The following is a 13,928-nucleotide window of genomic DNA, read 5'->3' on the forward strand; positions in this document are numbered from 1 at the left end:
ACAAGTTGGCTGTAGAAAGCATTTATCTGTTGGGAGAGAGAGGGGAAAAAAAGAAACCAAGCATTGTGTTACTCTGTGCTTCCCGTTACAGGGGCAGTTTGATTGCTGCTGCAATGTCACTTAGATGGAAAAAGTGTCTTTTAGTGGCAGCTCACTTCTTCCCATTCTGACTCAGATTGCAATGATTTAATCTTTCAAGCAAGCAGCTAAATAGTAATTTTTAACTGGGCTGGTGGCTCCCTGATCAGTCTGCATAAATGCTGGTATTGATTATGGGGATGTGGCAGGAATGCAAGGGGGGGAAAATGGAGCAGCGTAGGACCAGCTCTTACAACAGCCATCTGTACACAGGTCAGTTACGTGCCAACAGTGAAAGCTTCCTGCCTTGCTAGTAAGAGAAACTTTCATGAAATATTTTGCCTTTTTTAGTAAAATTACTGTTTGAGAAGATAGTGCTGTAAAAAATGCAAACTATGTCACGGTTTCATGATTCTTCTCTTTGACTCCTCGGTAAAGACCAGTGTTTATAACTGCTAATCCCTTGATTTAACAGAAAAAGGGTAAGTTGGCCGGTTTCTCAATTGCTAAGACTAGCACTCATGAGCTGTGTTGAGAATTGGTTTTGTAGTTCTTCCTGCTGGCTGTAGTTGGAAGATGTATTTTCATCACTGGAAATTTTCTGTAGTAGTCTATGTAAAGCAAGCAAATGATGAGAAGATTTATGTTTCATGACTTGATGCTTCAGACTTTCCTCTGAGTGAAAGTCACGCTCTGGATATATCCCCTGGAAACTTCTGAGCTGAAGTTGAATAAAAATATATTCCAATTTGGTCATCCAAGCAAAAGAAGAATGTGCTGAAGAGCAGTTTGCTTTGTATAACGGATGTTCTCAGGGTCTTAATGCATTTAGTATTCTTGTTTCAGAGCTATACGATACTAAGGCTGTGGTAGTTGTTACGCAGTGGTGGCTATAAAATAAAAATTAACTCAAAGTTGAATGATTATTATCAAGGAAGAATAATTCGGGTTGTATTTGGAATCTATCTTAGCTCTTATTTGTAAGTACATTTTGCTGTACTTGAACACAACCTGTGACTTGTCCCAGCCTCTGTTATTTCACACGGGTTTTTGTCCCTCCAAGGAAGTATATAAAAAAAAAAATATACCATTAGGATTGCTAGATTTGCAGGTGGATAAAAAGCATCAGTCACAAATCAGGTGCAGAGTGCTGATTCTTGAATGATTCTCAGAAAGGAGCCACTCTAAGAGGGGAGGAGGCTGTCAGAATAAAATAAAGTCTTTTAAAAAATCATAAATTAAAACATAGATCAGAAGTAAGAAAATGTACCTTCTCTGCATTCTGTGCTTTATTTTAAGACTGTAAATTTATAGCTAAGGTTTATAGCTGGTTTATTAATACACTTTTTTTTCTCTAAAAGGTCCCATAAAAAGTTCATTTTGCCAAATTTTCTGAAAACAGAAACAAGCTGTTGTGCCATCTATTGCTTTTCGTATAAATGGGATAAAACCAGCCTATTTCAGAAACCCTGTAAATCCATAAGATCTATCAAGATCAGAATTCAAAAAGCTACATGATGACTTACCTTTTTCATTACCTTTTTCATTTATAATGATGGACTTATGGGCAGTTCTACTTGAACAGTATTGTTTGACAGCCTTGTCTCTGAAGTCCACATGTTTATTGCTTTAAGAAGCAATTTGTCAGCAAGTGACTTCCTGTACAGTTACTTGGGTGATATTTACACATATTGCAGATAGCAATATACTAATTATAGCTTGATGGTAGAAGACGACTTGTGAAGGTTCTGCAAGATAAGCCATGGTATTTAGATACCACTTTCACTCCCCGTTCTTCACTTTGCTGATTATTACCTTGTGTGCAAGCCACCATGGAACAGAGCAGAGGTTTGTACCTGACTTCAGAGAGCAGGGGAGTAAACGGCGAGGGACAGTTGTATTTTTAAATAACTGTACATAAATTGTCCACAGCTTGTTTCTCATAGCTGCAAGGTGTTCAGCTCAGCACAGCATGGCAGTATACACAGCAGTTGTGCATGCTGAGTTTTTTTTCAAACAGAGCATAACTGTGCAGTAAAAGTTTATATTGCTGTAGGATTCTCCAGATAACCATCCCAAGGTTTTCCACTTATCAGTTATGTTTCCCAGCACTTCTGTGATACGGGAAGGTATGATTTATATTGTTACGGAAAGAGATGGTGAATCATGAAAGCGCATGATGGTTTCCTTAAAGGTCATGGACAAAGTTTGTTCAAAGCCAGGAAAAGGAATTTGTTTTTCTAATTTCCAGTTTTGCATCTTGAGCTATTTACTTTCCTTTTCTGCCTCCTGGGTCTGTGTGGACCTGAACTGTGTTATATGAGGCTATTTGGAATGCTGTATTCGAATCCAAGAAGTTTTGAAATCTGTGAAAAAGAATCCTACCTCTGTTTGGAATTCCATAGTCAAGCTAATTCCTGCACCTTGTTTTAACAGCAAGTTTTATGGTAAATATTCAGCCTGTTTGCAGATGGGTGCTAGCTCTTTTTCACAACACAGGAGCAAAGCTGGCTTCTCATCAAACTATTTTAAAATGTAATGTTTTAGCAAAATACATAAGCATCAGGAGTAAAAATAGCGTTATTGTGCATCTTTTCATAGTTTTGTCTGGTTGTAGGGATGCCTGCTCTGGTTCCAGCTCTAGATTGTGTTCCTGACTTCCATGTATAATGTTGATTTTGAAGGGTGTGAAAACAGGAATGCAGGACACAGATTTTGGCATTCAGTTTGCTTCTTTCATCTCTAAATTAACGTAATCTGAAGAAGCAAAATGTATTAGGAATTTTACTTTTCTTTAATTTAGACAAAATAAATAGAAATAAAAAAGAAAAATTGGTGTTATTTCCAGAAACTGAAGGGGGTATTAAAAGCAACTAATATAGGTCACCATAAACAAATAAATAATGGAATCACCTGAAAAAAAATGTTGGAAAATTGAAGGCATCTATGATCAAATGAAGTAGGGACTTACCTGCAACTTCTAAGAATCCACTATTTTAAGAATGCGTGGAGAGCTGGTTAACTTGTAGGTGATTTTTTTTCTGAGCTGTTCCATTTTCTTTAAAAGATGCAAGACTTATTATGTATTGTAGAATATGTAGAGACCTACATAATTTAATTGTCAATGGACTATGTCTATAAATCACCAGGAAAAAACTCCCAGCTTTACAATGTAACCTTCCAAGCACTTGCATTAATCTTTGTCACTTTCTTTCTCCTTTTCTGTTTTATTTTTGAAGTAGCAGCTAGAGCTTTGCAGTTACTCTGTAATGTTTTTACCTGCTGTTACTTTAGTGAATGTATAAGATGGTGTGTAGGTAACAAGATCACTTAATCACATCTGGGCTGCATTTTGTCACAAATTCTTCTGATTAGATGATCGCACTCGTTTTGTCTCTAACAGCATAGAACTTCTTGTATTAGGACTTGTTTTAAAACAGTATCCTTTTCACAAGACTTTTATTGTCTTGTAGTTATATTGCTGCAATATATAACTGTGAAGCAATTGATTGTGCAATTAAGATAAGTACTTGTAATGATGAAATAAAATCACACTGCTAGTGTGGAATTATCCTTGCAGTGAAGTTCCAACCTTTGGGTGGAATTCCACATCAGCAGCCAAAGTTGTCCCTTCAGAGCAGTAAAAATGCTCCTGGGTTCTCTGCCCTTTCAGTTGAAAAAGTGAATTTGTTTCCTTTTTATTATTATCTTGACAGAAATGTTGCAGCATCTTCATCAACAGCTAGTGGAGTCTGAGCACAGGACCATGACCTACCTGAAGCGATTTAACAAAATGCAAGCAGACTACCATAATCTCATTGGAGTCACTGCAGAGCTTGTGGATTCCTTGGAGGCAACAGTCAATGGCAAGATGGTAAGAGGTGACTTGGATGTGTACCTACTTCACTCCTTCCACCCCCCCCCCAAAAATGGAAGAGAGAATGCCACTAAAAAGTGAATTAAACTTCGTAGTTAGAAGCATTTCTGTAAGTATTGTGTCTCTTTACTGATGAAACAGTGCTTGGGATGAGTTTCTTCCATTGCCCCTGTGTACTAGGATAAAGGTGGTGCAGGCCATGAGTTGAGTTGTGTCAGCTCAGAAATCTTGTAGAAAGTAGCATCATTTCACAAGACCTCCCAGATCTCTCGTGGGAGTCTCCTTTTGAGCTTTGGCATAAGTAGTGATTAGAGGGCGTTACTGTGATCACTGACTGCAGTTCAGCCCATCAGAAATCCTTGTGTGTTTTAAAACAGCTGCCAGGTCTGCTTTAAGTTGCACAGTGGTGGAAACAATCTTCTCTATTTATTCAAAATTTCAGTGAGGAAAAGCTTTACTCTCTGTTCTGTGAAGCTGAACTTGTTAATTTAGTTGGTAAAGGGAACTGGTTGGGGAGATGAGCGAGTCATTTACTGTATCAAATGGGCCACACATGTATTTATTTGACTGGAGAAAGAACAGCTTTCTTATGGGCATTTCTTATCCAACGATGTTTTACACTTCATCTTTTGTGCAAGCAGGCCTCTGTTCTATAACTTCAGTATAACCTGAAGATGATTCTTACAGCAGGTGTTAGTGGCCTCTAGGTGCTTTTAAGGGATCTGTGAATTGTTAGCAGGGAGAATGACCTTGGAGTTCCCGTGCTGCTTGCTGTAATATCAGTATGTACCTTCCTCCTCTCATCAGCATGAAGATCTTGTGGCTTGCCACTCTACAGCTGGGATTACTGTCTGCTTATATCACTACTGCAGGGAAGAATTTGCCTACATGTGTGGATTTTGTTTTACAGCAGATTAGGAAACGTATCTGCTGATACATTTCATGAGTGTCAAAAGCAATAAGAAACATAGCAGTCATTTCCTGCCTACCGTTTCAGGTTTCATTGCTCTCTGAGGTGATATTCCCTTACGTTCTGTGGTGGAGGATAGATGCTTGTTACATTTTTTTTTTGTAAGCCTTGTGCCAGGCAGTCATTTGATCCTTCCCAAATGTGTCCAGTTGATGGTGCTCTTTCGTTAGGATTCTTGGTTTCTGTCACTCCAAAGCGGAGCTGGACACTGAATAAAATAATGTTGAAATTACAGCATTCTGAATTTGAAGGGTCTTGTTTTCTTGCTATAAGTGTCCCTGTTCCCCTTTCTGTAATCTCTCTCCTCTGTTTTGGGGTAACAAATAACTATTCTGCAGTTAGGCAGTTCTGCTGTGGTGTAGATTTCTCAGAACAAAAACTCTAAACCCACTGAGATGTTTTGCCTTGGAAAGTAAAGTCCTGTACTGCATAACTTATTTTTATTCTCTCTTCTGTACAACTGTGATTTAAATTCTACTCTTCAGATAGGTAACACTTCAGTGTATCATTGTTTATGTCTAAAGCTTAAAACTGCTTCATACTTATTGTTGGAGAACTTACTTCCTGACTGAGGAAAATCTATATGCAAACACTGGTGTGACAATTCACTTTTTCTTCCAGATTCTGAAATTTCTAATGCAAGTTCTGAAAAGCATAGCTATTCCCTGATGAAGAAAGTTTACAATTTTCTTAATTTCTAAACAAAACTATAGTTTGAGTACATACCTTGCGCTTGCATCAAGTGTGTGGTTTCTAGCCCTCAGAAACCCTCAAGTATACAAACGCTTGTCTGGTAGAAAATGTCAGTTTTATATAATCTGTTTCTGTTGTTTTATTTCCTAATTTTTAGATCACACCAGAATATCTTCAAAGTGTTTGTGTTCGCTTGTTTAGCAATCAGATGAGACAAAGTGTAGCACAAAGTATTGACTTCACAAGGCCTGGAACAGTAAGTATTAATGTTTGCGTTTTGTTTTTTTTTTCTTCTTGTTTTGTTTTGTACAATACCACTTGAGTTGTGTATTAAACAAGGGATTTGAAATAGTAAAAGATGAAAGATAGTGTTCATGTTTGCATGAGAACGTGGCGTAAAGTTTTGTTGATCTCATGTGCTGGTGAATGACAGTTACGTAGTTATAGCTGCATAAATATGATTAATTCTCTTGTTATGATAACACAGTGAGCTGTGCGTTTGTTAAAACTGCTAACGATGTGTGGTTTTTTTTGGGGGAAAAAAAAAGCTAATGTCCTGAGTGTGGTTTGGTGGCATGTCTTAATCAATTTTAATGTAGCTAAGAGGAGGTGGTTGCATTGCTCCGCTCTGGACACGTGCTCTGTTCCTTTCTGCTGTCAGTGATGCTCCTATAATCCCAGAGTGAGTTGGTTTAACCAGCGAAAGAAGGAGCATCAGACAGGATAATGAGAACACGTGGGGAAAAGAGGAGGAAGGGAGGACTTCCCTTTTTTTCTAAGAGCTGTTGTTAGAATCATACATCTAAGCTACCTTGTTGATTTAGATGATGGGCTTAGCTTTGTATCTAAAGTTGTTCATTCTTACCAACAAACATCTCAGGATGCCTGTTTGGTTTTTTGATTCCCTTTCCATCAGTCTCTTGTTATTGTCAGATGGCTACGGTTTACCTGGCAGCTTGTGCCCATTTCTGCTCCACTCAGTCTTTTATACCATTGTGGAGAGGGAGCTTTTTTTTTTTTTTTCAGCAGCAGAACCATCTTAGGGTAGTTTCTAGTATCCATGAAACTGTGCCTGCAGGTGTGAAATATTACATGACTTAATGATAGTGTAAGAGCTGTTCAGTGGCACAACCTGTTTTAATACCTAGCTTGTTCAAATCTTTTCTTGCTTCATGTTTTTCAAATAAGTGTTAATATTAGAACTCCTCAAACATTTGAATAAAATACTGTGCCACTGCTTTAGAATGACATGCCAAATACATGACTTAAGCTTATTATCTTGGCCATGGCAGACATTCACGTGTACTTAACTTTGCTGTAAGAGAGCTCTGTGAAGTGTCAAAGGAAAAGCAGAAGAAAATAAGATTCTTGTTCCTTGTTCTAGCCAAAATTTTTAATAACAAAACCATTACGGGTACATTTTGTTCCTCTTGAAGATCTGTTACAGAAAGATGAGGAGATAAGAATATTCCTTTTTCTTTTTTTCTATGTTATTATTTTCAGAGGTAGATATTATTCTTCATTGTTCTTCAAGCTGAATTAAATACCCTTGCTTCATTGTTGATGGTCAGAACTCCTGTCTCATTTAAGAGGTGCACTCTTTTGCAGGCTGTGTTTCCAGGGGTTCAGGAAGGAACCAGGATCTCTGTCAGCTACCTCAATGTCAGGGATAGTCTATAATTACTCTCTGATGCCCACCATGTCTGTGGTGCATGGTTATGCCATGTCCCACCCCTTATCATAGCCCCCTCCTCCTGCCAGCCTTCTAACCAACAATTTTCTGGGATCTTCCATCATTCCTTATCGACAGCTTTCCAAGGTAATGTTTGGTGTACCCCAATCATCTGCATTTTGCCATCTGGTGCAGCCAGATGCACTCTGCTGTCTGTTCCTGTACTTTAGTTGCACCAAGGCTTCCCTTCTTCTACACTTTCAAGTTGCTCCATTTGTGTAGTGCTGCCTTATTATTTCTGTTCTTTGTGTCATAAGTTGACCCTCTGATCTCTTGAACCCTTTTGGGAAGGGAGCAGAGGGAAAAGTGTCATCCCTGTGGAAGTTGCTGATTTTTGTCTTTATCCACTGCAGAGTGTATAGAAGTGATTGAAGCTGCATCTTCACTGATAAACACTGGGTGGATTATTGCTAGACATGTAGCTTTTAGCTATAAACGTCTGTTTCATTCTCTGTGAAAGAAGACTTTATAAGACTTTTCAGATCAATAAGTGATCATGGAAGAAGTGGGTAAGCAGCAGTGTATAAACACAGTGTATCAGCCAGGATCTCTGTCACACTTTTTAAGAACCAAATAGACCAATAGTTACTATTTACCAGGAATGGTTGATGCTTGGTTGCTCCTCCAGGACAGATTAGGTGACAGTTCAAAATCTCTTCCTTTTTCTTCTAGAAAATGATGCTCAAATAACTATCGACCTTCTGTATCATGTTTGCTTACTGCTGCTTCTCTAAAAGCATCTCTAAAAGCTTATTTGCTCTGGAAATGCATTTGCCGCTGTACTTGTGCCAATGTGCCCACTTTAACGTAATCTCCAGCTATGTAGGTAGGTCAGAGAAAGAGGTTTTGATGGTGGTGGTTTTTCTGCTCTCCTGGAAGTAAATTTTTGCCTCCTTTCTGTCCCAAATTTACTAGGTTAAGCTGAGTATAACTGTGTTCTTTTGGCACAGTTGAATCTGTTTTTATATGAGGTTTTACTCACATAACTGTTTCAGTGTGACTTTATGGCTCCCCTACCCGCAGTACTTGAGGCAGTTGTTGTGCCATCAAAGTTCTCTAGGGAAGGGCCGGGACAACTATAGCACTGAGTCTATTTAGATTAAGGGTTTCTCAGCTGGTTCAGGTCACTCCTTGACAGTGAGGTTATAGTAGCTGCTGTGGTTGAAATCTAACGCCGTTTCTATAAGCAGGCTCATGTACTCAGGCAGTCCGAGGCATTAGCCGAGTTACGGAGACAAGGCTAATCACAGTCCTTGCTGTAGACTTTGACTAAAACATAACCAGGTTTCCCAATCTTATCCTTGTATCCTCCTTGATTAATAATATTTTCTTGTTTATTTCCCATGTAAAGAGTTCTGTTTTCATATGTGAACAGCAAACATGCAGAAACACAAATAAGTAAGAAGAACAAATATATATGGTATGTATATAGCCTCAAAATATTTCTAACCACTCCCTGCCCCTGTTGATCCGTGAAGCCAGATGAGACTGACTAAAAACCAAATTCAGACTGTTGGTCATTAAGGCATCACATTACTTTTTCTTTAGGAGTTCCAAATTCCTCATTGTTATACACTTAGCTGTTATTGTTCTATCCTTAAGTGGTTTCAGGTTTTCAGATAAGTTTTGGAATAAAGCTGGAGGCATCATGACCTAGACAACATAGCAGAATGTGTTTGCAGCATCTGTGCTGGATTTGTGTTGGAAGGTCCCATCACTTCTTGCTTATAATTGATTAGAGTCACTAGAGTGTGGTCTTGCCAGCTAATCTGTCTCACAAAACTCCTTCCACTGTAAGGAGCTATCACCTACAGAATTGAGGAGGGAAGAGACTAGCACTCCTTTGCTCATCCTCACCATTAAGTTCACTGTGTAGGCAAGATAAGCGAGATGTGTTTTTGTTTTTTTTTGTCTATTTCTAAAGATTGTTTTCAGCCATTAAAAGTCTTTTTTTTTTCCTTTTTTTTTTTCTTTTTTTTTTCTTTTTTTTTCATCTTTGCCAATAAAATTGATTAGGCCTTTATAGTTTACCTGGGTTTTCAATATTCTGGATTTGGCCTTGTCCCAGTGACACCATTGATGTCAGGCCCATAAATCCCTAAATAAATTAATTTTGGTGGATTAGTATCTCTATATAGGTTAGCAGCTAAGGAAATCATTAGGTAGAAAGCTCCTTTTTTGTTGAACTGATACGCAGCCTTAAATTTCTACCGCTTAGGGGATGTTTAGATGTTTGTTATGTTGTTTGGGAAGACTGGATGCTTGAGTTCAGTCAGCTGTGCTGGCACAACTCAGGACGAGCCAAATTTGGGAGCAGGTTCTGAGAGCAGAAGATGTTAAAGCCATAAGTGCTTCTAGGAGGAGTGAGTTTTTAGTCATCCCTTAGCTGTGTAATGAAGATTTTAAAGGCAATTAGGAGGTGATGCTTCAATTTTTTATTTACTGATAATTTCTGTCCTTGAAGTAAATCATGCACAGATAAACTTAAGAACTCCTTTTTAGGAAGGTAAGAAACCATTTTTGCTTTCTGGCTGCAAACAGGCATTCTGTAGTCCCGTTGACATTAAAGACCTGCCACCCAGTGCACAGTTGACATGGTCTAAGATTGTAGCATCATGCTCTGAGATGTGCACCTGGGATTTATGGTGGATTTTGTAGTTTCTGCTACAGCACAGTGGTAGTTTTAGGATAGGCTTAGAAGGAGGCCTGTACCAGTGCTGTACCCAAAATGATGTATTGCCCAAGGAAGTTAAAGAGTATGCCTTGGGTTATATCCTTGGTGGCATTACTTGTCTGTAAACTTCATTTTGTTCCCAGTGCATTGTACTTGGTGCACAGCTTTTATTGCCTGAAAAGCAGTATTGTATAATATAAAGGCTTGAGGTCTCAGGCTTTGAGCTTAGAGCAAAAGCAGTGTGTATCACTTACTAATGTGTGCTGTTACTGTACAAACATCAGCTTCCTGCTTTGTCTCCTGTGGTTAAAGGCCCGTCCTTTCATACTGAAAGAAATCCATATCAGAAGGACAAATCCCCAAACTAGTCTTTCTTCCAGAACTGGCTGTGAGACTTGAGGCAAGACCAAAAGACTTTCCCAGTGTAATCACCCCTGTGAAATCTTACTCAGTGAGGGTGTCTGGTGTTGGCTGTTGCCTTGTGCTCTCCTGCAAGCTGGCTTGGATCTCGTTCTTCTGCAGAGCAGCTTTATGCCTCTTGCCAGCTCTGAGACCTCGTGGGTCAGCCTGTGAGCCTGATCTGCTGCCCATTAACAGGATGCATCTGGTGCACGTAGGGGGGGAATAGAGGCAGCAGCACGGCGTTGCAGATGGGAGATGTTTCTAACGCTTCTGTAAGGCCCTATTGTATCATAAGGCCTTTTTTTTCCTAGCTGCAATTCAATGTAATCCCCATCTTTGATTGTGTCATTTGACGTTTGGGAGATAAGGAATCTGAGAAAATTGTCGGAGCAAAAGGTCTGCCTCTAAGAACAGGAGGTCAGAGCACCAGTCCTGACAAGTTGAGGAAGCATTCAGCTGAAGATTTAATCAGATTCCTGACTTCCTAATGTTTGTTTGGGCAGGAAATTGATGCGGGTAATGGTGGGTAAATTTGAAATGAATAGTTTTAAATACAGTTACTTAATATAGTCCCTTATATTTGTAAAACACTTAATAAATTGTTTTACTTTTTTTTTTTTCATTCTTCTAAAACTGATTTGTCCAATGGATGAGAAACATGGGTTGTAGTCTTTTGTTGCATGCAGCTGCGTCTGTTTAATACTCATCATGATGCCTAAAGGATTCTGGCTCTTTACTGGCTTGGATTTGATCCTCTGAAGTCTTGTACCTTCAGTCCCCATCCAATGTAGCTCTTAAGCATGGGCTCAGTCTTAAATCCGGAAATTTCTGATTCATATACGATGCACACCTTTCTGGAATTTCTTGGATAATAATAAGATTCTCTAAATTTTGGATTAAAGGAAAAACAGGAAGCTCTTCTTCACATGTGCAGTCTTCATCAATAGCCAAGATGCGTCTTAACCACTGGAAAATGGTTCTGTGACTAGAAGGCTGTATAGTTGATTGCATATATTGTTCCTCTGTCATGGAATAGAATAAATACCCATTACGTTTTTGCTGCTATTCAGTCTGATTATATTTACCTGTCACTCCAATTAGTTGAATTAATCTCCCTTGCAAGATTTAGATGTCTTTTGGCACAGCTCTTTTGAAGCTGGGCTGGGAAGTTTGTTCTGTCACACATTGGACAAAAGCACCAGTTCTTTGAAGTTAGCCTGTGACTCACAAACTGTAAACAGGGTAGAATTTATTTTTTTTTAATTTGTTGGAAAAGCCATGAGGACTAGCATGTTTTTTGTTTTGTTTCCCCATAGTATGCACTTTTTTCCTCAAAAACTTTATACTGCAAACGTTAACATGCCACCAAGTTGTAATAGTTAATGGCAGCCATTCTGTTTCTTATTTGTGATAATGGTTTCAGCATCAGCAGTCCACACGAAACCTAGGAGACATGGAAAACAGAAGTCACTTTTTATTATTCTGAGCTATTCAGAGTGGATTCACCAAACGTTAAGTGGATGTACACTCTTTCATTTCAAAATACTACATGCTGTTTGCTGTGAATGTAACTAAGCTTTTCTTAGGATGAAGTATATATTTCTTCTCCATCCTTGTCCATGGGATGCTTCTTGTATGTTATATGATAAAGAAGAAACAATCTTACCTTCTTGTGTAAACAAGGATAAGTCCCTTTTTTCTGCTGTCACAGTATGTGATGCCTTTTTTACATATATCTGCTACCTGCCGCAATTTGGGCATCTTCTTTGTATGAACTGTTACATTCCTCATCTCTAAAGGTAAGGCATTGACATCAGTAGGGGCTTCCGCAAACTTTTCCTGTTACTGTCCTCAAATCCTTTAACATCATCTTTGTCTTGATGCTCGTGGACTTTTTCATTGGCTTAGGTCACGACTGTGTTGAAATTCCATCTCACCATGCCAGAGGTTATCTCCTGGTTTCTTTTTGCTCCTTTGTTGTTTCTCTCAGTGTTGCCTATTGTGTTAATTTGCCTCAGCCAGGAACTGCGTGTGTGTGTGTTTACACGTGTATAGTGCTGGTAGAGTTAAAATACTCATTCACTTCAGGGAATTCAACTGTTCTTTCTAGTTGTTCTAGGTTAAATCAGTTAAATATAATAGTCTAAGTAAAGAGAATATGGACATATTACTAAACTACTCAAACCATGAATGGTCTTTGATTTTTTACTTCAGTAGTTAAATCATATGTTTCCTTCTAGAGACTTTTCCTTAATATAGCCTTGGAACCTTTTGTGATGAGGAATAGGTAATGTTGCTGAAACACCTCAGGTTGTGTCAGCTTTCATTATATGCTGGTGAGAAATTTGAGCCAAGTATGGAAAAAATCCACAGCTGCTTTCTCGGAAGCTGAGGTCTTCTGATTGATACCATGTTCATTGGTACCTGTCTCTTTGGCTGCTTCAATGCAGAGAACAACAATTCATGGATCCACATAAATGTGTCAGTGCTTGGTACACAGCTATTCTAACAGACAGTTGCAATGGAATAATGTGCAAACTAGGTATGTTATAAGAGAAACACACTTTCAGTACTAAAACGTAAAGTATGTGGAATGGGAGAAGATGATTATACTTTTCTTTTCAAAGCTAATGGTCTGTTAATACTTAGCTAATTTTAATTTGTTGTTTTCTTAGAACTGTGCATTTCTCTGTGATTTATTTCTGTTAACTTGTGTTTTGTTTTTTTTTTAATCTTCTTTATTTTAATGTGTGCCTGTTTGCCCATAAAGGGATATTACTCTATGAGCCCTTGTGATGACGGATATGTAAGTGTCTATATCTTTATATCCTTTCACGTTGCCTGCTGCAGTCTGTCACAGTTTGTCTCTCTTCATTTCACAATGTATAACAATTTTCTATGCATTTTAACTTGTCATTACATTAACCGTATGGTTCATACAGAGCCAAAAACATGTGCAAGGCTTGGAATTTATGCATGGAGAACAGACTAGAAGTTCTAAGTAACCTTATGGCTTTTAATACACGTAACACAGCATGTCAACAAAAGCGCAGCTTTGTCTACAACTTCTCACATGAAACACAGCTTCTTTATAATATGTGGAAAACTATTGTTTCTTCCATGTGAAAGTCAGTGAATATAACCTGAAGTCTTCAGTGTGCCAACACCATCTGATCCCACAGCACCTTTGAGTAAGCAGATAGATATCAGTGCTTAAGACAATGCAGTAAATTGAACTGTGCTTGTTAGAGGTGCATCTTATTTTTTGTGTTTGTATTATGAATTTGTAAAGTGAAACTTTGTAGGAGATATTATCAAATTGTTTCATGCAATTAAAATGGCCCTCTTCCATTGAAAACTGAAAAAGCAAAACAATATTTTGTGTACTGCCTGTGACTTCTGTAACCAGATGGAAGTCTGTATTCTGGCAATATCACAAGTACACCATAAGTATCTCATTTTGCCTGTAGTCAGTGCATTCTTTGTAAAGAGAGGAAATGAG

General features: G+C 38.4%; 1 protein-coding gene across 1 annotated transcript in view; it reads left to right on the forward strand.

The window, feature by feature from the left end:
• Window positions 1-13,928, forward strand: part of ARMC9 (armadillo repeat containing 9) — a 65,262-nt gene that overhangs the window by 9,130 nt on the left and 42,204 nt on the right. The window contains 3 exon segments of the mRNA XM_082766737.1: window positions 3,795-3,952; window positions 5,776-5,874; window positions 13,197-13,232. Of these exon segments, the coding sequence (XP_082622863.1) occupies window positions 3,795-3,952; window positions 5,776-5,874; window positions 13,197-13,232 (293 nt within the window).

This window comes from Aythya marila, assembly GCF_965140915.1.
Source record: "Aythya marila genome assembly, chromosome: 9".
In the NCBI taxonomy this organism is placed as follows: Eukaryota; Metazoa; Chordata; class Aves; order Anseriformes; family Anatidae; genus Aythya; species Aythya marila.